Genomic DNA, 25,776 nt, shown 5'->3' with positions numbered 1-25,776 from the left:
GACCGCTTGGCTCCCAGCGGCGATCTGTGAGTGGTTTCGGGCCCTAGAAACATTTTGGATTTGCTTTCATTCCTCCTTCTGAAGACCCGAGGTCGGCCACCAGGTTTGGGAGATTTGAAACGCGGGGCTGATTTTCCTCCCTGTTTTCCGGTTCTGCCCGCGGGAACCTTCGAGGAAGCGTGGAAGGATGGGAAGGGCGTGCGCCTGCTGACCGGCCCCGTGTTGCCTCTGCGTGGCCGCGGTGTTCCGCCTTGGCTGCTGTATGGAATCGTACGCTTGTCACTTAAGGCCGAAGCTTTGTTTGTTAATAGAAGTGAAACGGATGCGTTGAGAGGGGACAAAGATTTTAAAAGGTCCTTCCCCTACCCAACTTCCCCAAAGGCCCCAAAGACTGCAGATTTATCTAGTTTGCCGACACGAGCTCTTGAATGTTCAGCGGACAAGGGCTTAAATATAAGAGAGTGGGAACTCCTGATATTTTAAGGGATTTGTGTGTATTTCCAAAACTTTTGACCGCCATCCAACACCTGCAGCGTGAGATTCCTGAGCGTCTCGCCATCCTGCGGCTCTAACATGTTCTGTTCGTTAAGTCGGCTGTACAGGGGTTTATCCAGACCCACTAGAAGGACCACACAGCTGATCTGGAGTTCTTTCTCCCGAAGTCTGGTACTGAGTTCACAGAGGAGAATTCCAGGTGAATGTAGTGAAGAGGTTTGTCCTCTGAACAGCCCAGCCCTTCCTCCTTTTCTCTGCAGCAAGAGTGCTTATTCCATTTTTCCCCTAGTCTCGACTGGATAGCTTTATGTGTAGAAGCACATCATTCACCCTCTTCATTTCTTATAATGTAGTTTTCTCCCTGGAATTTAAAAAGAGCAGAAAAGTAACCACATGAATAGGCTATTCATTAAGCTCATGCTGTGAATAAGAAGCCTAAAAAATCCTTTCATACTTGAGAATACTTTAGAGTTTTCAAATGTACAAGTGACTATTTCACTCTAGATTCATACTACAACCAGTTACTGCACCATCAAGTTTATGAAATTCCCAAGATCCTATTTCATTTGGGGAAGAAATGTGCACTATTAAGAACAGTGCGTTTTAGGTTAATGCAGATGCTGGGTGATCAAAAATATTTATATTCTTAACACAAGGCAAAAATTTACATTAAGACAGTTATTCACATGGCTTTTGACACATTTGCAGGTAAATTTAATAGTGATTGATTACATTCTTCAACTTTATAAATCTCATCCATTGACATGAAAAAAGATGGTATGATTTGAGAGTCTATTCTCAAACAATGTGCAAATGATATATTTTTAATCTTACTTTTTTTCGTTTCTTTAAGAACTCAGTAGTTTTGTTGCCCGGACCAACACGTGTGGAGAGTTGCGTTCTTCTCACTTAGGCCAAGAAGTCACCTTGTGTGGATGGATTCAGTACCGAAGGTAGATAGAGGCAGGTGGTTTACGTATGCATGATGGTGGTTTTCCTAAGGCAATTTTAAACTGCTATTAATTTTTAACCAGTCAGAAGAATAAAAGCTTTGCAACTCCTGTAGGAGTCTCAGAAGTCATTGAATTTTCAGTTTTATTTTTGTTTTGAAAGACTCAAATAGTGTCACTCTCAGTAAGTACCAGTAACATCTGTTGAACGGTATAATAAGTGTGATCCACCAAGGGACAGAAATGTCCCTAGGTTTACTAAGATTGAAGAGTGCTTAGGACCAGTAATTGGGTAAGCTGGTAAGCTTCCATAGCATAAAAAAGCATAGTTTTTGCTAAATTTAGGTAGAGAAAAAGTCTAAAAACATGAATAATGATTCCTTAATGTTAGAGGACATATTATTGTTGTTGTTCATCTCTATATTCCAGAACATACCTGAATGGAACATTAATTCACAATGAAGAGATCCAAAATACATAGATTGAGTGATTTTCCTCACTCAATGTATGGATATTTGACCCATACATTTGGTGAATTTTATCTCCTGAAGGAAAATCTGAGGAGGCTTTCTGTACCTCTTTTTGGTACTAAGAACTGTATGAGAAATGTTGGTTGAATGCTAAAATTTTGGGATTTGGGGGACCTTTTGATGGCTTATAGAGGTATTAAGTTAGTACTGGACCTCTTTTAGAAAATTTTAGATTACATCTTATTTTTAGGAAAATAAGAGATTTTATATTGTTGTATTTTAAAAAATGACCAATCAGATGTCTCTAATATGCTAAAATATTACCTTTGGATTTTAATATATGGAAAGTTTCCAATTTTAATTCAAATTTCTTATAAAGACTTAAGCCAATAAAATTTTTTAAGTTTTAAAATCTGCCTTTTCATTAATAAGCCATCTGGATAGCATTAGTAAGCTGTACATATAGCTACTAAAAGTTGAAATTGTAAACGAAAAAGTTTTTTCATTAATAAGCTACAAGATAATTACACAAATATAACTATGAATGCATATTATTATAAAAAAGCAACATGTGAAATTGCATGGTTTTTTTATTTGTTTTGCCTGCTTAAATTTTGGTCTCAAAGATTCTATCCTAATATGTTCACTTTCTTCATTAATCAGGCAAAACATCTTCCTGGTCCTAAGAGATTTCCATGGGCTTGTTCAAGTTATCATTCCTCAGGATGAGGTAATAGAAGTTTCCTCCTGTTATCTGCAAGCCTCTTTGATGCTGTGGTTAGAATAAATAAAGCATGTTGGATAAGTATGTTTGAGGTTTCAAATTAAGAAGTTTATTGTTATGGGCTTCCCTGGTGGCGCAGTGGTTGAGAGTCCGCCTGCCGATGCAGGGGACTCGGGTTTGTGCCCCGGTCCGGGAAGATCCCACATACCGTGGAGAGGCTGGGGCGTCCGGAGCCTGTGCTCCGCAACGGGAGAGGCCACAACAGTGAGAGGCCCTCGTATCGTGAAAAAAAAAAGAAGTTTATTGTTAATGAAAATTAAAACTACCATAAGTCACATTAAGACAAATGACAAACTGCGAAAAAATATGTGCAATTCATGTCACAGACAAAGGGCTAATTTCTCTAGTATCTAAAAGGCTGCTACAAATCAATTAAAATTTTTTTTTAAAATACCAGTGCAGAATATGAACATAAAATTTATAGAAAAAAATATAAATGGCTATTTTTCTGTATGTCTGTAGACATATGAAAATATGGCCAACTTCACTCATAGGCAGAGAAATATGAATTAAAGCTACACAGAATTGTTATTTTTTATGCACTGGATTGAGAACACACTGTGTTTGGGGAAACAAGTGCTCATACATTCCTGGAGGGAGTATAACTTGGCACTAGCTCTATGGATGGCAATTTGGCAATATCAAAATTATAAATGCATATATCCTTTGAACCATTCATTCCACTTGTAGTCAATGATCTTAAAGCTATCTTACACGTAGACTTACATAGATGCAAAATGACACAAATACAAGGTTATTCACTGCTGAAATATTTTTAATCAAAAGAACAATCTAGGGCTTCTCCAGTGGCGCAGTAGTTGAGAATCTGCCTGCCAATGCAGGGGACACGGGTTCGATCCCTGGTCCGGGAAGATCCCACATGCCACGGAGCAACTAAGCTCGTGTGCCACAACTACTGAGCCTGTGCTCTAGAGCCCATGAGCCACAACTACTGAGAGCCCGTGTGCCACAACTACTGAAGCCCGTGCGCCTGGAGCCCGTACTCCACAATGAGAGAAGCCACTGCAATGAGAAGCCCGTGCATTGCAACGAAGAGTAGCCCCCGCTCGCCATAACTAGAGAAAGCCCGCGTGCAGCAACAAAGACCCAACACAGCCAAAAATAAATAAATAAATAATTTTTTTAAAAAAGAAAGAACAATCTAGATGTTCCCCAATAAGAAACTGGTGTAAAAAATAATGTATATCCGTACAGCTATGGAAAAGACTGAAGAAGCTTATTATGTACTAATATGGGAAAAAAATCCAAGGTATATTGTTAGATATAAAAACAGGATACAGAAGAGCATGTAGAGTGATATTATCTGTACTAAAAAGGGCATGTGTATGTGTGTGTATGTTATGAACTGTCCCTGGAAGGACACATAACATTGGGTATCTCTGGGGAGGGGAATTAAGGAGCTGGAGAGAGACTTTTCACTGTAGATCTGTTTATACCCTTTGAATTTGAGCCATGTGAAGGTACTACCTGCTCAAAAAATAATTACCGGGCTTCCCTGGTGGCGCAGTGGTTGCGAGTCCGCCTGCCGATGCCGGGGACACGGGTTCGTGCCCCGGTCCGGGAAGATCCCACATGCTGCGGAGCAGCTGGGCCCATGAGCCATGGCCGCTGAGCCTGCACATCCGGAGCCTGTGCTCCGCAACGGGAGAGGCCACAACAGTGAGACCCCCGCGTACCGCAAAAAAAAAATAATAATAATAATTACCATTAAATTCAGATAAAATAAAGAACTCTCATCATGTTGCTGAACGTCACTCGTTTCTATTTTGGTAATATTTACAAATGTTTGTACACCTGAGAAAAATAAGATTTACTCTGCTTTTAATGTTTGAAGTAAGTAAAGAGCCATGGGTTATCTTTCAGGGATCAGGATGCAGAGATGAGCATAGCTAACCCAGGAGAACTCCTTCACTTTGGACTCCATTATTGCTCTTGGATTTAACTGCCCCTAAGGCTAATCCTGGAGATAGTTGCCTTTAAAGTATGTGGGAATTGTTTGCATTAATCATTCTTCTCCTTATTTTCCTTTAAGGAAAAAAAATTTTAATTCTTAACTAATAGTTTTACTTGCTGTATTATACGGAGTCAAAATGGGGATGCAGTTTACCAAATTCTTTAATAAAGTCATTAAGAGAAGCCCCAGTATTTATTGCAATTAAGCTATGAGTATTAACATTTTTCTAAGCCATAATCTACAGTTGCTGCAGAGTCCTTTAAGTTCATTTATTTGTTGGAACTATTTTCCCCTCTTATTCTGTAGTCGGCTGCTTCTGTGAAGAAGATTTTATGTGAAGCCCCCATGGAATCTGTGGTGCAAGTGTCTGGCACAGTAATTTCTCGACCTCCAGGACAAGAGAATCCAGTTAGTAATTTAGAAACTGTCTATTTAAATTTTACCTGTGTACATGTGCACTGTCTGTCAACACATTCAGGCAACAGTGACTGAGTATCTACTAGATATCCAGCACTAAAGCTCTGCAGGTTCTACAAATGAACCTACAGATTTTAAAATCTTCACCGCAAACATAAACACCTATGTAAATATGCATGTTAAGACATTTGGTAATGAGCTCATCAACCACAGATATACATAAGAATGTCAAAGTCGTACACAGACATTTATGTTTTAGACTATACACTATAAGCACCCCGTGTTTTACATATGTAAATAAATGCTTGTGTTTTATAAATATTCATTGTGTACATGTCCTGATGAGTGATTTTTAAAATAGGTCTTTTCTCTCTTTCTCTCTTTAAGAAAATGCCAACAGGTGAGATTGAAATCAAAGTTAAAACAGCTAAACTTCTGAATTCCTGCAAGAAGCTGCCCTTTGAAATTAAGGACTTTGTGAAGGTGCCATCATCTGTTACTAATAAAATAGAGTATCTAGAAAATGTTGATAACCAGTAAAGTGTTTTCAGAGTTTTTTAAAGAAAAAGTTTAACTTCTACAAAATTAAGCATGTTATAGCTATATCATGAATTATTCTGTTAGTTTTACAATTTCCTGGTGAACTGTTCTTAAATATCAACAGTTCTTTAAGCTGTTGCAGCTCCTGAACACCTAGAATGTTTTTTCAGACAGCTGGAAACAAGGTTGTCTTTAAGACTTAGGTGTTATTTTGTTCCATTTTTTTTGTTGCTATGGTTTTACATTTTGAGAGGAAATTTATGTTTACCTTAGAAATGGCCACATGGCGTAGGAGATCCTGCATATATTAAGTTTAAGCCTCTAACAGTGATAAAATGTTTATAAGGCATATAAATATGATTACTGTAATTTAGGATGTTCTTTGAGGAAGCTAAACAACACTGGATATGTAAGCCCAGCTAATTTTCAGCTTTGTCACAACTGTCTACAGTTGTAGATTTATATATACCTAATTTATAAACTAATCTATAAAGGATTTTTTTTAATTGCATGGCCACTTAGTCTTACAATTGAGTTCCCAATACTTAATATTTTAATTAGAAAAAGCAGTATAATTACAGAGTTGACCTTGTTGTGGGGAAAAAAAGGAAATATGCAGTTTTCCACCAGCTCTAAGCTTTTAGAGAGAGAAATGACAGGTAGTTCTTCTATTTCTATTTCTAGTATCAAAGAAATAAACTATTCCAGGGGAAAAGGTTGTCAGCACAGGAGGGATGCAGAGAATTCCAGCCTTGAAAATAAGCAGACCTTATCACTGTGTTCCTACTAGTACAGCTGTAGAGATTTGTCTGCTGTTCGCTTGCATTTCTTAAACTTGTCGTCCCATCCAGGTCATAAAGTTGTGGCTGTTTTTGGCCCTGGTATATATTTTCTAATGATCTTTGAAATCTTTACATTTTTTTTTTTCAGGATTAAACTCCAGGCTTAAAAATGAAGGGGTAGGGAGTTCCCTGGTGGCCTAGTGGCCTAATGGTTAGGATTCCAGGCTTTCATGGCCATGACCCGGGTTCAATCCCTGGCTGGGGAACTGAGACCCCGCAAGCCACGTGGTCAAAAAGATAAAAGGCGGAAAAAAAAGAATGAATAAATGTTTAGTAAGGTAGGCAAATTTCAGTCAATGAAGTGTGGTTCACTGAAAAATGTAAAATCTATGCTAGTAACAAGCCTAGAAGTCATAGGAATTAAGGATGGTGGTGTGTGTGCACAAATGGTAGAAGCTAAAGATAGAGCTAAAGTTCTTAAAAATTCACAATCTGTATCTAAAGTTAATATCTTTTTAATATTTGAAAAATATTTAAACATAAAAATCTTTAAATTTGTTTAGAAAACAGAGGCTCTTCGTTTGCGGTATCGCTACTTAGATTTGCGTGGTGTCCAAATGCAGTACAACCTGCGACTGAGGTCCCAGATGGTCATGAAAATGCGGGAATATCTCTGTAATCTACATGGTAAGGGAAGAAACAGTAATTTCCATGCGTTTTATCCTAGAACATAATTTAGTAACATAAAACATAATTTAGTTCCCTACTGGCTCATAAATACAGCCTTTTAAAGGTGATAGTGCCTGTTAATGTTGTCTAAGTATTTACCATCACTGTTGAAGGTGGACCAGCCCTTTGGTTGTTATCTGTAAGTTTTCTTAATTCTTTATTATGCTTGTACATTATTTGTTGGGAGCTCAAAAATGTCATGTGAATGAAACTAGACTCTTCAGTCAGTCCTGGGTTTTTTTCTACTATATTTGTGTTATTTTTGCTACACTAGCAGAACACAAGGAAAACCATAACAGTTCAGTACACAGAATCTATCAAACAGAATTATTTCATTACAAAATTACCAGCTTTATGAACAGAATAGGATTTTATGAAAATCTTCAGCTTCCCTCTTGGGTTTGTAGAAACCAGAATCAATATGCTTCATAGCTTATTTCAGTCAAAATTCCTAATTAAAGAGTAGCCTCAGATTTGTTGGACTGTATTGTAGACATCATATTTGGTAAATTCCCATCTATTAAATTCTGATATTTCTCTTTTTAGGGTTTGTGGATATAGAAACACCAACATTATTTAAAAGGACTCCAGGGGTATGTATATTCCTTAAATCAGCCTACTAATAATGTCCTGTTAGTTATGAAACTGGACCACTTTGCTTTTATATTCCCTTAGTTCTATTTCTTTTATTTATTTTACTGCCTTAGGATGTTCACACTAACTAGGTATTTTAAGAGTTGAGCAAATTATATGGGTCAGTACTTTTAGTCAGAATCCTTTAATCCTACATCATTTTCTTTCCATTGAGGTTTATAGCTACAAATCAATAATGAATTGGTTCATTAAAAATAAATCCATTGTTCATTAAGAACTGACATTTTCAAACACTGATATTTATACAGTCTCTGGACTTATAAAATTATAGTTTAAATTTAGAAAAGCAGTTAGGAATTACTTAAATAGGAATTGACGCACAAAATCCTTTTTAGCTAGTAACAGAATTGGGCATTCATTTCAACAAGCATACATTTAATACTTGCTGTATACAAATATTTAAAGCCTACTATGTGCAAGCCTTTTGGGAACTAAAGGATGAGCAAGAAATGATCTGTCATTGTGGGAACTTTGCTCTTTAGTTGATTTCATTGATGAACTGAAGTATTGACTTCTACCATTTCTTGAATTTGCTTTTTAATAATATCTCTGCTCTCCCTCTCTCTCATTCAAAGGGTGCAAAAGAGTTTGTAATACCATCCAGGGAACCTGGAAAGTTTTATTCTCTCCCTCAGAGTCCTCAGCAGTTTAAGCAGCTTCTGATGGTTGGAGGTTTAGACAGGTGAGCTTTCTTTATGATAGTACTGGTCAGAAAAGGAAAAGAGGGGGAAGAAAGGGGAAAAGGAAACACAAAATTGTCTAATCTCTTAAAAGAAGGTTTGAAAATGTATGAGAGTTTGGAAAATACTTGTAAAATACCCTAAAAATGTGTAGTCATTATGTAAAGATTTATTGGGTGACCATCATGTACAAAGCTCTATGCTAGTAGATGGGGTAGGGGGTTAAAAACAAAAAAGAATAGGTTTTGCTCTCAAGGAGCTAATGAATCTAGTAAGACAAAATAGGATATTAAAATCAACTGTGATGTAAACCAAAAATAAGTATGTTGAGCGTTGCAAATTAGTTGTATTAAGAGGTTTGAAATTATATTGTTTTGGGAAATATCATTAAAAACTTTGGGAACTAGGCCTTCTGGGACAGAGCTGCATTTCAGCAGATGAAGATGAGAGTTGGAATGGCATAGCACAGGAAAGCTCAAGTGTATTCATGGAGCAGTGAGTATTTCAGTTTGGCTGAAGCAAAAGATTGTGTATAAAGAAGCATGGACTGCCTTGCATGTCAGTCTAATACATGAATATCCAAAGGTGCCATTGTATATTTGTAAGACAATATATTGAGCAGTTAACTTCTCATGGGTCAACTATGTATCTGATTAGATTAGAGCATCATAAAGAATTTTAAAATTTCTTATGCCCTTTTAGTATCATTATTATTTTGTACCCTGCATTGCCAGGAACTTTTGGGGGAAAGTGTGTGTGTGTTTCTAGAATCCTAACTCAATTAACACTATTTTCCATTTGTAGATATTTTCAGGTTGCCCGATGTTATCGAGATGAAGGATCAAGACCAGACAGACAGCCCGAATTTACTCAGGTACTAAGTTATATTCACTCATCTCTTACTGATTCAGCCTTGCTACAGCCAAGAATGTCAAAACCAGGATAGAAATTATATATATTTCTCATTACATTTTATCTATCAGATATTTAATTAAACTAACCTACAGTTGAGGCATTAGTTATTTAATTTTTGATCCATTTATAAAGAATATGGTCATAAACTAAGGAATGACAGATTCCTACAGTGTTTTAATGGTCATGATATGACAAAGTTCTTTAAAAAAATCTCTTGTGGGCTTCCCTGGCGGCGCAGTGGTTGAGAGTCCGCCTGCTGATGCAGGGGACACGGGTTTGTGCCCCGGTCCAGGAAGATCCCACATGCTGCAGAGCAGCTGGGCCCGTGAGCCATGGCCGCTGAGCCTGCGCGTCCGGAGCCTGTGCTCCGCAACGGGAGAGGCCACAGCAGTGAGAGGCCTGCGTACTGCAAAAAAAAAAAAAATCTCTCGTGCACTAAAACAGACAATTCTGTATGTTGATATTTAATCTATTTATCTGGTCAGCGTCATCAAAGCTATTATGATTTAGTTTCTGTATGATATCATATTAATTAGTATGGCACAGAAATCAGTAATCAGCACAAAAACCATAAGATTTGGAGTTGGACAGACCTAAGATCAAATGTAATGTAACCGTACATAATCAGGCAAGTCACTTAGCCTCTCTGAGCCTTAAGCCATGAGATAGTTGTGGGAACTAACAGTTTGATGTATGTAAAGCATTAGATGTACAGTAATATTTAACCTGCTTCCCCATGTATTAAGAACAGAATCCAATGGTAATTTGAAACAAGACAAATATATAAATATGTATGTATATACTAATATTGTGGCTCTTCAAATTAGTTTCCATATGTTGTTTTGGTTTCAGATTGACATAGAGATGTCCTTTGTAGAACAGACTGGCATCCAGAGTCTAATTGAGGGTTTGCTTCAGTATTCATGGCCCAGTGACAGAGATCCTGTGGTGGTTCCTTTTCCTTCTATGACTTTTGCTGAGGCGTTGGCCAGCTATGGAACTGATAAACCTGACACTCGCTTTGGGATGAAGGTACTTTTCTGCCCCCGAATAGTCCTATAGTCTTTTGAACTACTTTGATGTTTACAACCAGTTACACACACTGTTACATCATATTTTTTGTTGTTACCTTAGCTTGTTACTTTTGTTGTTACCCAGCTACAGCAGGAGAGAATAATAGCATGTTAGCATCACAGTACCTTTTCTCTATCTACTATGTTCCAAGATTCATTTCCAAGAGCAAGATTCTTGCTATAACATTTTTATTACTGACAAGTTATTAGTTACATGGATATGAATGGTAACTTGAAAGGAAAAAAAAAACAAAAAAAAACCTGTTCTTTCCTCTTGAATTTTTCTTAAGCTAAAATGGCACTTGGAAGGCAAATGATTAAGAGATATTTATTCTTTTTCCCTGGTCTATAAAGAGCTCAAACATATGGAAACGTTTATTCACATTGTTAAGATCTACACATATTTAACTAAGGGTACAGCAGAACTTACACAGAGCAGTTTTCCTTAGCAGGCCTCTTATTATTTGCTCTTAGACAGCAACAGCCCTTCATCACTGTAATGCTGGTGACATTTCTATATCTCAGTTCTCAGTGCAGATTCCTTAGAAACTGAGTTCTGCTTGGTCCACGAATAGGCAGTGCTCAATTCTCAGAATGAAAAAAACATAGCACACAAAAAAGTTCTAACTGCCTCTTTACAGCAGCCAGCTTGACTACTCCTTGTTTCTTCTTTTGTAATATGAAATGGTGGTTCTTAAGTCAGACTACTTAAGTTAAATTCTGGCTCTGCCACTTACTAGCTGTGTTATCTTGGGCAAGTCATTTCTTTCTCTGTGCCTTGGTTTTCTCATCTATTAAATGGGGATAATAAGAGGGCCTACCTCATACTCTTGTTGTGCAAATGAAATGAATTATTACTAATGAATAATTAGTACATTAACACTTGTCATGGTTCCCAGCCCATGGTAAACACTCTATGAATGCGCTCTATAAACATTAACAAGATCTACTTTCCTCTTTAAAATATTGTTTGTAAAAGGTTTTGAGGGACTTCCCTGGTGGTGCGGTGGTTGGGAATCCACCTGCCAATGCAGGGGACATGGGTTCGATCCCTGGTCTGGGAAGATCCCACATGCCGCGGAGCAACTAAGCCTGTGCACCACAGCTGAGCCTGCACTCAAGAGCCCGCGAGCCACAACTACTGAGCCAGCGCTCTAGAGCCCGCGAGCCACAAGAGAAGCCACCGCAATGAGGAGCCCATGCACAATGAAGAGTAGCCCCTGCTCGCCGCAACTAGAGAAAGCCCGCGTGCAGCGACGAAGAGCCAAATGCGGCCAAAAATAAATAAATAAATTTATTTTTAAAAAATAGGTTTTGAAAAAATAAAAAAGGCTTTGAGTTAAACATTACTTCACGTTTAATTACCTTTTCCTGTTATCCATTTTCCAGATTGTAGATATCAGTGATATGTTCAGAAACACAGAGGTTGGATTTCTTCAAGATGCGCTTAGTAAACCCCAAGGAACCATCAAAGCCATATGTATCCCTGAAGGAGAAGTAAGTGGAGCACAGTTCTATATTTTCTTTAAAATGTATATTTGGGAAGTAAATATGTTCAACATTGGTACATTTAAACTTTAGAAAGAAAAATTCTCTTTAAATAAAAATGCATTTTTCATATAAAGTCTAATAGTGTCTCTAAAACTATAAGTAGAAAATGGTAAAACTTTATGAATATGAGTTTACACTTTCGAGATCTAGAGCTTTTATTTTTCCTTTTAAATAATGCTGTAAAGTTCTCCTGTACTTCATTTGGGTTTATTTCCACCAGTGATGAGTATAAAATAGTATTCCTATTCTGTCTCCAGCCTCAGTTTGTCCAACAGCTCCCAGCCCCATATCAGCTCCAGCATAGCCCTTGCGTGTTGGTTCTTGGTCTTCTGACGCTCTGGGGTCTATTGCATTAATAATGGGAAGAGAAAGGAGGTGGAGCTATGAAAAGCAAAAGGAAGGGAAATGAGGGTAGGAGACAGAAAGAATGGTTGGGTTGGGTTGGGTAAGCATGGACTCTTAAGTAATGGGGCATGTCTATTTTCTGTAGTTAGTAAACCTGCTTTGAAAATAATTTAAGAAGAGTTCTAAAAGTATTTTGAATAAGATTACTGTTTTGAAAGGCGATTCAGTTGGATACATAGCATATTAGTATATTTAAAATGGGGAGAAGAATTCAGTCTCATTACTTTTTTTTTCACTTCATATGTTCAGTGGAAAGTAATTTGGTGTCTGTATTCTAGTCCAAACATATTTAATGTGTTTGGGTAAGCTCGGTATAACATATATTGTTTGTTATTATTATTTACCCCAATTGGAGTATGTCCAATTCTTTCCCAAGTAGATTATAAGGACTGCAGGGTCATGAACCATGTTTTCACCTTTTTTATATCTCCCATAGCTAATTAAGTGCTCCATGAATATTAGTGATGATGATAGCCATAATGTCTCACTTAGAAACACATTGAGATAATTTAGAAAAGTAAGATATAAAGAATTTTAAGAGACTTGAAATAATCAAATTCTGAATCCTCTTATTGATTTTATTGATCCTTCACAATTCAGTTGCAAAGATTCATTTTGAACATATTATAGATACACAGTCTTCTGTGGAATACATTCACAGCTATTTCCAATAAGACCTGCATAATTAGAAAAAAAATACAGCCTGTAACAAGCCTTAAAATTTTGTCATTTGAGGGCTTCCCTGGTGGCGCAGTGGTTGAGAGTCTGCCTGCCGATGCAGTGGACACGGGTTCGTGCCCCGGTCCGGGAAGATCCCACATGCCGCGGAGCGGCTAGACCCGTGAGCTATGGCCACTGAGCCTGCACGGGCCGGAGCCTGTGCTCCGCAATGGGAGAGGCCACAACAGTGAGAGGCCTGCGTACCGCAAAAAAAAAAAAAAAAAAAAAAATTTGTCATTTGACAACAGAAATTAAATCTTTATTGAATCTTATTATTGTGATGGAAAAACACAAAATACTTGTTTCCCATTTCATTTCATAAACATGTTTGTGAAGCTAAGTGTCATACTGATGAGTTTACTTTTTCTTTCATCAGAAATACTTAAAAAGGAAAGACATTGAGTCCATTAGAAAATTTGCAGCTGACCATTTTAATCAGGTAAGGAGCAGGTTTTTTCCTTTCTTTTAAGGATTCTATATTTTTAACTGTTAATTGCTTGAGCTCTTATGCTATCATTAGTTTTGAGGGGCTTGTTATTTAAGATTATTCTACTTTTCTTCTTTTTATTTTTAAAGTTAATCTTACCCCTGGGTATAACTCCAAAACTTCAACTTAGTTGAATTCACCATTAATCAGAATGTGAAAGTTCAACCATAGACTTTTAAAATAAACACTGGTACTTTAATGCAGTTGGGAAAATTAAATAGAGCCCCATATGCCCAAGGTTTAAATGAAAGCATGGCAGGTATGAAAGAAAGACAGTATTCATTGTTCTTCCCATACCCTTTTTAGAATTATGAATATACCTTTCCTTTGACAGATACACTTTGTGTTCTTGGCTTGGTGAACAGTAGCACTAAAATACGGAGGAGGAGCAGGGAATGGGCATTCTTACACTGTCACTGGAAGTATAAATTACCTCAGCCATTTTGGAATCACTAACTTTAAAAATAGTCATATTTTAAAATATGACCCTTTGAGTCAATAATTTTCTATACTTTAAAGAAAGGATCTTAGATTTGAGGACACTTATGCACAGTATCATTTACAGGAATAAAATGAAACCATATGGGTGTGATTAAATAAATTAAGGTAGAATTAAAGGAATAAATATTAAAGTTCCTTTTAAAAATTTTGTCTCTTAACTAAAAGTTTGTAATGTAGGAAAAATGTTCAGGTTATAATGATTTGTAGGAAAAGGAGAATACAGAACTATATATTCACTGATCATAACCAGGTATAAACACTGTATTTGTGGATTGAAAACGTACTACTCACACAGTCTCTTCAGCAAGTGGTGTTGGGAAAGGTGGACAGCCACATGTAAATCAATGAAGTTAGAACACACCCTCACACCATACACAAAAATAAACTCAAAATGGCTTAAAGATTTAAAATATAAGACATGACACCATATAACTCCTAGAAGAGAACATAGGCAAAACGTTCTCTGACATAAAGCGTAGTAATACTTTGTTAGATCAGTCTCGCAAGGCAAAAGAAATAAAAGCAAAAAGAAACAAATGGGACCTAATCAAACTTATAAGCTTTTGCACAGCAAAGGAAACCATAAACAAGACAAGAAGACAACCTACAGACTGGGAGAAAATATTTGCAAATGATGTGACCAACAAGGGCTTTATTTCCAAAATTACAAACAGCTCATACAACTCAATATCAAAAAACCAAACAACCCAGTCAAAAAATGGGCAGAAGACCTAAATAGACATTTCTCCAAGGAAGACACACAGATGGCCAATAGGCACATGAAAAGATGTTCAACATCGTTAATTATTAGAGAGATGCAAACCAAAACTACAATGCCATCATCAAAAAGTCTACAAATGAGGGCTTCCCTGGTGGCGCAGTGATTGAAAGTCCACCTGCTGATGCAGGGTACATGGGTTCGTGCCCCAGTCCGGGAAGATCCCACATGCCGCGGAGCGGCTAGGCCCATGAGCCATGGCCGCTGAGCCTGTGCGTCCAGAGCCTGTGCTCCGCGACGGGAGAGGCCACAACAGTGAGAGGTCCGCGTACCGCAAAAAAAAAAAAAAGGCCAAAATGATAGATGCTGGAGAGGGTGTGGAGAAAAGGGGACCCTCCTACACTGTTGGTGGGAATGTAAATTGATGCAGCCACTATGGAGAACAGTATGGAGGTTCCTTAAAAAACTAAAAATAAAGTTACCATATGATCCAGCAATCACACTCCTGGCATATATCCAGAAAAGAGCAAACCTCTAGTTTGAAAAGATACATGCACCCCAGTGTTCATAGCAGCACTATTTACAATAACCAAGATATGGAAGCAACCTAAGTATCCATCAACAGATGAATGGATAAAGATGTGGGGTGTGTGTGTGTGTGTGTGTGTGTGTGTGTGTGTGTGTGTATACACACACACAATGGAATATTACTCAGCCATAAAAGAACAACGAAATAATGCCATTTGCAGCAACATGGGTGGAGCTAGAGATTATCACACTAAGTGAAGTAAGTCAGAGAAAGACAAATACATCACTTATATGTGGAATCTAATAAACAATACAAATGAACTTATTTACCAAAAAACAGACTCACAGACATAGAAAACAAACATGGTTACCAAAGGGGAAGTGGGGGAGGGATAAATTAGGAGTTTGGCATTAACAAATTCATACTACCATGTATAAAATAGATAAGCAACAGTGATTTACTGTATAGCCAGGGAACTATAGTCAGTATCTTGTAATAACCTATAACAGAAAAGAATCAAAAAAAAAATATATATATATATGAATAACTGAATCACTTTGCTGTACACCTGAAACTAACACAATATTGTAAATCAACTATACTTCAATTTTTTTAAAAAAAGAGGAATAAAAAAGAAAATGGACTACCCACCTCTACTACCACACATCACAAGTCTCATACATCAAGTTCAAAGGGATTTTTCAAGAAAAAAGAAAGATAAGGATAATGGTTTCCAAAATGGGTCAAGGCAAAATAAGAAAAGCCAGGGGTATAAAAAGCTTTTCATACAGTTAAATGAATTTAAAGGATTATACTTCTCATTTTTTGCTATAGAAATATGTTTTCTTTTATGAAATTATGGTAATAGTAGATATTTGGGGTTTGTTTTATGCCTTTGATAAAATTCAAAATTGTCAGCCCTATATCTCCCAATTTTCTTTGTTTTTATTTTACTAGTGTTTGAAACCTGTATTTAGGAACCCAGGAACACAAAATAAGCCTGAGAGTTAACTTTGGCAGCCTTTAGTTGATGGGACTATTATTACATTTTCTTCTTCTCTTTCTTCTCCTCTTTTCTTTTTTACTTTCCTAATTTCCTGAATTTTTATATTTTTAAAATGTATTAATATGTTTTAACTTGATTTGGCTTGAATTGTTTTTAATGTTTATTTTTAGCAATATGCTGCATGTACATGGTTTAAAAAAAAAATAGTAAAGAAGGATTAATAGTTCAATACAATAAGTGTTTACTCTAGCTCACTCTGTTCCAGTCCCATACCAGAGTACCTTTGTTTTTATCAGAATGCCTTTTTTTTTTTTAATTTTTGGCTGTGTTGGGTCTTTGTTGCTTCGCATAGGCTTTCTCTAGTTGCGGTGAGTGGGGGCTACTCTTCCTTGTGGTGTGCGGGCTTCTCATTGCAGTGGCTTCTCTTGTTGTGGATCATGGGCTCTAGGCCCGTGGGCCTCAGTAGTTGTAGCTCACGGGTTCAGTAGTTGTGGCTCGCGGGCTCAGTAGTTGTGGCTCGCGGGCTCTAGAGCACAGGCTCAGTAGTTGTGGTGCACGGGCTTAGTTGCTCTGAGGCATGTGGGATCTTCCTGGACCAGGGCTCAAACCCGTGTCCCCTGCACGAGCAGGCAGATTCTTAACCACTGTGCCACCAGGGAAGCCCCTACTTATCCATTTTAAACCTTGCATCGTACCTCCTGCAATGAGAGGTAAGGCTCACATACACAGGCCTTACCTAGTTACTCTGTGCCTCTTCACAGCTGTCTTTCTGGACATTTTCTTCATTCCTCTTCTGAGTTGAAGCTACTCTTTTCCTGGATCCCAGATCTTCCTCTTTCTTAGTAGTGCTGGATTATATCCTCAAGTAACTTCCTAAGACAGCATGTGAAAGAGAAACTTTCTGAATCCTTATATGTCTAAAAATGTCTTTGTGTTCAAAACCTCACACTTGATTAATAATTTGGCTTGGTATAAAATTCTGAATTGGTAGTCATATCCCTTTAGAACAGTGCTGTCCGGTAGACCTTCTGCAATGATGGAACTGTTTCATATCTGCATTGTCCACTATGGTAGCCACCAGCCAGTGTGGCTATTGAATGCTTGATATGTGGCAAATATATACCTGAGGAACTGAATTTTTTATTTTATTTCATTTTACTTTAAATTTAAATAGCTGCATGTGACAGTGAGCCTTAGCTCATTGGAGGCATTGCTTTTTTTTTTTATACCTACTGTTACTGATAAGAAGTCTGATGTTTGTATGAATTTATTCTTTTATAGTAAACCTAATTTTTTTTTCCCTTTGGAAGCGTTCAGCCTCCTGATTCCTGATGCTCTGAAATTTCACAGTCTGCATAACTTTGAGTCATTTTTCATTCAGTGTGTTGCACACTTGAAGGGCCCTTTGAATATGAAGGCTCATGTCTTTCATCTGTGGAAAATTTGTCTTTTTTATTCTTTCTGGGAGATTTCTTCAACTCTTCTGTTGTTGTTGTTTATTTTTTAAGCAATCATATTTTTATTTCCCACCAGCTCTTTCTTGCTTCTTTTCATTGCATTTTATTCTCATCTTACTGATAAAATACCTTTTTTAATATCTTTGAGGATTCAAGTTTTTTGGTCCCTAAATTATCTCTTTTCTCTAGGGTCATTTTTTTTTTCTGTTTATCTGGGTCTTTTTTTTCTTTAATGCTGTAGCTTCTTCAATGTATAGCGATGTGATTGTTAATTGTACATATTTAAGAATATGAGCCATTTAAAAAGCTGTTTAAAGGGGCTTTTGTAAATGGTTAGGTTTAGAAATGGTTAGGTTTTGTAAATGGTTTTGTAAATGGTTAGGTTTTGTAAATGGTTAGGTTTAGTTTTGGGTGAGCAGCAAGACAGTTGGTTATCACCCCAGGGCTATTCTTAAGAGCCCTGCACCTCTAGGATTTTGCAGGGTAAGATCAGTTCCTTCCTGTGCTGAAGCTGCTCCATTGTTCTCTAGGCCAGAGCTTCCTGCATCTTGCTTCTTTGGTCATTCCTATTCCACTCGCCTGCAACCTGCCAAAAATTTTCAGAAATCTCTTCGCTCTGATATCCCTTCTCACCCTTCATTCCTTCTTTTTTTTTTTTTTCATTTTGGTGAGATTAATTTTTAGATTCCTTTAGTATCGTTTTGAAGGGCTTCAGGGAGGGAATAGAGATAATCTCATGTACGTTCATTTTCTTTTGGAAACCAGAAATCTTTGTACTCCAGGAAAAATAAATCAACCCTGCTTTTTGAAAAATGTATAAGCCTTTTTTTTTGTCACAGGAAGTCTTACCTATATTCTTGAAAACCAATAACAACTGGAATTCTCCAGTTGCTAAGTTCATAATGGAGGAGCAAGGCTTGGGACTAATCAGACTGTTGGAGACCCAAGAGGAGGATGTGGTCCTGCTAACTGCCGGAGAGCATAAGAAAGCAGTAAGCAACATTACCTCCTGGCATCTGTGCTGTTGATGCTGAATGATGCCTCTCTTCTCCTGTGTGTATAGTACATATTTGAAATTGACTGTTAATTTCATAAATTGGAGCTGCTCTGCATGAGTTTTTGTGTCTTTTGGCACTGGAATAAAATACACTGTATAAAAACTAGAGTTTTTTTCATCAGCTAACAGCCTACATTGGCATTGCTCACAGCGATTAGATCTGGCTCTAGGAAAGCCACTTAGGTAGAGAGCTATTGGTATTTGTTGTACAACTGTGAAAAAATATTTTCATTTTTGAAGTTTTACAGATTAAGAAAAGTTGGTTGTCCCAAACTTTTGTACATAATGCATTCCTGAAAATGTGGAGGGACAGGTCAGACTGCTGGAGGGCTACTGGGCTGGCAGATACCCCTGGCCCTACTTGGTTGAGGCAGTACCCTTTTTCCTCAGGAGCAGCAGCTGGGAGGTGGTGCAGGCTGCCATGCACTGGCTAAATCACCATTCTTCAGGAGACGTATGGAACAATGGATTTAACTTTAGAGATCATTATAAAATATACAAAGTGTGGTATAAAACTCAAACATGAATATTGAAAATATACTGTAAAGATCAAACATGATAAAAATTCATCCTTGGGAATTCCCTGGCAGTCCAGTGGTTAGGACTCGGCACTTTCACTGCCGGGGCCCGGGTTCAGTTCCTGGTTGGGGAACTAAGATCCTGCAAGCCATGGGGCGCAGCCAAAAATAAATAAATAAAGAAATATTCATCCTTACAGTACAGTATAATATGATATCCTTATAGTGTCTGATTAGTACTTTATCAAGTTCATTCTTCTAATTTATATTTGCACTGTGCCTATTTATCATTATATCTTCCAAAGGAAAAGTTTCAGAGTTCGGCTACAAAGCTAAATATAATCCACTGTCCTTACCTTTCCCTGCAATAGTAGAGTGAGGAAAGCTATGTAATTACAACTTTTCTTGATATTACACCCTTCTTTTTTTTTTTTTTGGCCACACCACGCAGCTTGTGGGATTTTAGTTCCCCGACCAGGGATTGAACCTGGGCCCTCGGAAGTGAAGCATGGAGTCCTAACCACTGGACTACCAGGGAATTCCCTACAGTCTTTTTTATTTTTAATTAATTCATTTATCAATATTAGTTTTTAATACCAGCCATGAGCCAGTAGTGTTAAATTTGCTGGGGGATGCACCAGTTAATTACAAATTTTATTGTCAATGCATTTCTTAAAAAAGAATTTGGGATTTTGTATTAAAAATCCTGCTGCAAATTCATTTGGCTATTAAACTTTCCCCTGGCATGAACTAAAACTGCTCCTGTTCTCTTCCCAGAAAGGCATCACTCTAATTTCTATTGGGACTTCCTTGAGAGAATGCTAGAAAGCAGATTTACGAGGAATAACATTAGCATTCTGAATATGTCACAGTGTAGGTGCCCTTTGTGGATATCTAAGTGTCAGATAGAATAGGCTACAGAGTGACACCCTGTGCATGTCTGCAGGCATGTCTCCAGTTCTGACTAATTGCCCTTTCTCAGGGATGCCCTGCCTGTCATCATTAGCACTTATCACAGCACTCTCTGTTTGCCCACAACTGTTTCAAGTACTTGGTGTATATTAACTAACTTAATCCTCATGCCAACCCTATTGAGAGAAGTATTGATACTGTTACCATTTTAAAAGATAAGAAAACTGAGGCACAGAGGTTGAGAATTTGTTCACACTCACACAGCTAGGAGGTAGAGGAGAGGAGCCAGGTTTCTAACCCACAAAGTCCAGGTCCAGAAGTCACCTTCTTAATGTAACCTCTAATCCATACTGTCTGTCTAATAACAGCCAACATTATTGAACATTAAGTGTGTTCCAGGCTCTCATCAGTTCCTCACCACAACCCTTCAGGAACAGTAAGGAAATAATAATCATAATAGCTGGTTCGTATTAGAGAGCTTATCTGACTTGATCTTCACAACAGTCTTTGGAGTAGATATTTCTATCTCCATTTTACTATGGAAAAAGGTGCAGAGAAGTTAGTCAGTAGCCAAAGTGAGATACAGACCCAGGTTAATCAAGCTCTGATACCTGTGTTCTCAGTCACTGTGTTGGCAGATACTCACCAAGTCGGCTGAGTCTGACGATTCTCAACCATGTCGCAGTCAGATCATCCTCAGATCTTTCTCTCCTGAGAGGCTAAGAGCATCTCATCTGTAAATTGGCTAATCCTTTCTCAGAGAAAGGCCTGGCTTTAGAATCCATGTTGTGTCATTTTCTGCCTACTCTGTCACAGCAGTTAGCTCAACGTTTGTATCTTCTGTTTGCAGTGCTCTTTGTTGGGAAAATTACGACTGGAGTGTGCTGACCTTCTAGAAGCAAGAGGAGTGGTGCTTCGTGACCCAGCTCTGTTCTCTTTCCTTTGGGTTGTGGATTTCCCCCTCTTCTTTCCCAAGGAGGAAAATCCCGAAGAGCTGGAGACAGCCCATCACCCATTTACTGCTCCCCACCCCAGTGACATCCACCATCTTTACACTGAGCCCCAAAAGGTAACATATCTATACTTCCAAATTAAAAGGAAATATGGAAACAAGGCAAAGAACTTCAGGTTTCATAGTCTGACCCAGTTCTAGAAGCCCCAGAAGAAATTGCTGGGTTTAAGCCATTGTCTCTAAGTAGCTACAGGCTCTTCAACGTACAGAACAGAAAACCAGAGATTTTCTCTAACATAGAGGCTCTTTGAATCTTCTAGGTCCGTAGCCAACACTATGACTTGGTTTTAAATGGCAGTGAGATAGGAGGTGGTTCTATCCGAATTCATGATGCAGAGCTACAGCATTACATCCTGGCAACAGTACTAAAGGTAACATCATCTTCTAACTTGGCTTTTGTAAAAAACTGTAATATTTGTCTGTTTTGTTAAAATTTGTTATGAATGGAGGATTCACTAGATATAGAATAGTATCAGCTTATTTCTCTACCTTTAGTGTTAGACTTTGAAAAATAAATAATAATATGTATTTTTTAGTGACTACTATATGCCAGGCACTAGGTACCTTATACACATGGACACATTTAATCCTCATAGTTACTTTTTTTTTTTTTAATTTATTTTTGGCTGCATTGGGTCTTTGTTGCTGCACATGGGCTTTCTCTAGTTGTGGTGAGCGGGGGCTACTTTTCGCTGCGGTGCACGGACTTCTCACTGCGGTGGCTTCTCTTGTTGCAGAGCACGGGCTCTAGGCACGTGGGCTTCAGTAGTTGTGGCTCGTGGGCTCTAGAGCACAGGTTCAGTAGTTGTGGTTCGCGAGCTCTAGACGCAGGCTCAGTAGTTGTGGCACATGGGCTTAGTTGCTCCGTGGCATGTGGGATCTTCCCAGACCAGGGCTCAAACCCATGTCCCCTGCATTGGCAGGTGGATTCTTAACCACTGCGCCACCAGGGAAGTCCCTCACAGTTACTTTTTAAATTAAGACCTTTATTCTACTCATTTTAAAGATAAGAAACTGAGGCAGATGAATTAATTTGCCCAAAGTCACACAGCACAGAAGCAGAGCCAGGATTCGAATCCAGGCAGGTTGGTTCTTGAACCCAAGCTCCTAAACTCCTAACCACTGCACTGCTCAAAAAAGGATGCAGTCTGAAATGACTGAAAATGTTGATAATGCTAGAGAAAGAGAGAAAGGTTTGAAAGGATTTTATGTCACTTAGTATTTGAGGTGGGGGTAGATTTTAATGACAGAGTGGGTTAATCAGAATTTTCAAAAGAAGAGTCTCTATAGATGCAAGCCTAAGAATCTGCAGTTTGTTGATGACTCTTTAGGAGGCTAGGATAGATTTTAGGAAGGCAAATGTCCAAGAGTCTGATCCTAAAAGATCATTTTGTGGGATTAACTAACAGGGGTGAGGTGGGATAGAGGAACTTTATTTCTTTTTTTTTTTTTATAAATTTATTTATTTTATTTATTTATTTTTGGCTGCATTGGGTCTTCGTTGCTGTGCACGGGCTTCTCATTGCCATGGCTTCTCTTGTTGTGGAGCACGACTCTAGGCACGCAGGCTTCAGTAGTTGTGGCTTACGGGCTCAGTAGTTGTGGCTCATGGGCTCAGTATTTGTGACTCGCGGGCTCTAGAGTGCAGGCTCAGTAGTTGTGGCGCACAGGCTTAGTTGCTCTGGGGCATGTGGGATCTTCCCGGACCAGGGCTCAAACCCGTGTCCCCTGCATTGGCAGGCGGATTCTTAACCACTGTGCCACCAGGTAAGTCCCAGGAACTTTATTTCTAAGAATAGGATTGGAGAACTCTACACCAAATTCCCCCTTTAGCTTTAAAAACATTGCAAACTCCCTTAACTTTTCTCCTCTTAAGCCAAAGCCCCTAGTGTTTCCCAGCCTATTTTTTTCATTCCTTTCAAGCTTCTCAAAATGTCAGTGAGAATACATTGCTTCCACTTCCTCCCTACCCACCAGTGTTTCTCAGCCCTTCTGCACATTAGAACAGAATCACCTGGAAAGCATTAAAGACAAACAAAAAATACACTCACTGCTCCTTACCAGACCAATTAAATAAAAAGCTCTAGACGTGAAGCTTGGGCATTTGTTTCTTAAAATCTTGCCACTTGATTGTGATCTGTAGACTGGTTAGGGAACCATTTCAGACACATTTTCAACATTTCTACAGGCATTGCCTCACAAAAGTATCTTGCACGGTCACCAAATCCAGCGGTCTGTTGTTGGCCCACACGCCATCCTGCCTTCTGGCAGCATCAGCATTGTTGCCCTTCTAATAACGTTCTCTCCTCTTGGTCCCTCTGACAGATCCTGTTCCTTCTTTCATCCTACCTTTCTGAGGCCACATCTCCATGTCCTTAATTGGTCTTACCCTGTCTGCATTACCAGCATAATAATAGCTGCATTTACTGAGCCTCAGGCATTTCCCTGCATGTTGTAGTATCAGTGACTTGTCATATTCTCTTGCTAAACTGTAAACCTCTTAAGGTACTTTTTTAACTCAACTTTTATTTTCCCTTTAGCAACTAATTGTATTGTGTGGCACCTAGTGGACCCTCAGTGTGTATTTAAATTGGATTATCTTTTGAATTTCAGGAAGACGTGAAATTGCTCTCCCATCTGCTCCAGGCTTTAGATTATGGGGCGCCCCCTCATGGAGGAATTGCCATAGGTAAACAATCTGTCCTTTTACAAGCTAAAATTAATTCTGTATTTAATTCTGTAGCTCTAAGTGTCAAATTTGGACGCTCAGCTTATGGGTAAAGGGTGAGGTTAGGGGGAGTGGAGGAGTAAAGAGGGTAGGGGGTGAGCCCAAGGGTTCTAAAGAATTTAATTTGGTGTTTTTCATTTTGATGACTTGTTTTTTTTTGGCCACACCATGTGGCTTGTAGGATCTTAGTTCCCCAACCAGGGATTGAAGCCGGGCCCTCAGCAGTGAAAGCACCGAGTCCTAACCACTGGACCACCAGGGAATTCCCTGATGATATACTTTAAAAATATATTTAACCATTAATAAAGATAAAACTTAACTGATAATTTGCATTTGAAAGATTTTTTAATAGAATGAAACTACAGTCTTAAGTCAACATTGCTCAAATCCCTGGAGGCTCACAGACAAATTCATAAAAGCGTGAAAAGTACTGCTCCACAGTATTCAGCTTGTGCGAAAGTAGGAATATGCCAGTGCCTTTTTTTTTTTAATTAACTTTTATTGGAGTATAGTTGCTTTACAATGTTGTGTTTGTTTCTGCTATACAGCAAAGTGAATCAGCTATGTATATACATATATCTCCTCTTTTTTGGATTTCCTTTCTATTTAGATTACCACAGAGCATTGAGTAGAGTTCCCTGTGCTGTACAGTAGGTTCTTACGTGGAAACTAGAAAAATGATACAGATGAACTTATTTGCAAGGCAGAAATACAGACACAGACGTAGAGAACAAACGTATGGATACCAAGTGGGGAAGGGGAGGGTGGGATGAATTGGGAGACTGGGATTGACATATATACACTACTATGTATAAAATAGATAACTAATGAGAGCCAGTGCCTTTCTGATGGCCTTGGTTGCTCACACTGCTTGTTTTATCAAACAAGGAAGAATGTGAGAAGTTCTAGGTAGCTTACTTAGATTGTAGGCTCTCAACAATAGGGACTGCCTTCTGTGTTTTTGGAGTCCCCTGCACAGCACCTAATTTTGTTCAACCTTCAGTACGCCCTTGCTCAGGACTCATTAATTGCTGTGACTATTAATCCCAGTAGCATGTGAATATTAGTCCTGAGCACTTTTCTGGAATGAGATAAAAGAAACCTCTCATACAAACAAAAGTTCTCTAAAAAGGCAGGGAACTATGCTTAGCTGCAACTTATTAAAGGTTCTTACTTAAAAGTTTTCTACAACCTTTATAGAAAAATTAAGTCACCCCCAACCTTAGGTTACATTCTTATCTATTAACTTTGTATTTTACAGGGTTAGACAGACTGATGTGCCTTGTCACTGGAGCGCCAAGCATCAGAGATGTCATAGCCTTCCCCAAATCTTTCCAGGGGCATGACCTTATGAGCAATGCCCCAGATTCTATCCCGCCTGAGGAACTGAAGCCCTATCATATCCAGGTCTCCTGGCCAACAGACTCAGAAACAAAAAAGAGTTCATTGAATCATCCATGCCATCCAGAAAGTTGAGCTTTTGAGTTTTGTCCTCTTTGCTTCCCCAAGGCTAAAATCAGATCTGGAGTTCAGCCACAGATCTGACTTCAAGTTTTTAAATGGAAGGAATCCAGGCAACATTCTTCACCTCAATGAAGAAACAGACAAAAGGTATCCAATTTTAACGAGAGCGTGCATTATTAGGATTATTTTATTTGGGACTTTTTTGAAGTTTCTTTTTACTTGGAGAGGTGTGAAACATGGCTTTTTG

General features: G+C 38.3%; 1 protein-coding gene across 2 annotated transcripts; it reads left to right on the top strand.

The window, feature by feature from the left end:
- DARS2 (aspartyl-tRNA synthetase 2, mitochondrial) lies at positions 1–25,776 on the top strand. 2 transcript variants are annotated; one of them, XM_029230566.1, is made up of 17 exons: positions 1–694; positions 1,349–1,448; positions 2,579–2,645; positions 4,981–5,082; positions 5,479–5,574; positions 6,977–7,100; positions 7,689–7,735; positions 8,372–8,478; positions 9,281–9,350; positions 10,244–10,423; positions 11,854–11,961; positions 13,517–13,579; positions 18,678–18,830; positions 21,176–21,394; positions 21,598–21,708; positions 23,951–24,026; positions 25,327–25,776. In XM_029230566.1, the coding sequence occupies exons 1-17, from the start codon at positions 574–576 to the stop codon at positions 25,539–25,541; spliced, it is 1,959 nt and encodes a 652-aa protein (XP_029086399.1). In that variant the 5' UTR covers positions 1–573; the 3' UTR covers positions 25,542–25,776. The 2 variants fall into 2 exon arrangements, with proteins under 2 accessions (XP_029086399.1, XP_029086400.1); XM_029230567.1 differs by lacking the exon at positions 25,327–25,776 and adding an exon at positions 24,247–24,303.

This window comes from Monodon monoceros, unplaced genomic scaffold (genome assembly GCF_005190385.1).
Source record: "Monodon monoceros isolate NGI ecotype Baffin Bay Population unplaced genomic scaffold, NGI_Narwhal_1 Super_Scaffold_18, whole genome shotgun sequence".
Taxonomy (NCBI): domain Eukaryota; kingdom Metazoa; phylum Chordata; class Mammalia; order Artiodactyla; family Monodontidae; genus Monodon; species Monodon monoceros.
This window is presented reverse-complemented; position numbering and strand designations above follow the sequence as displayed.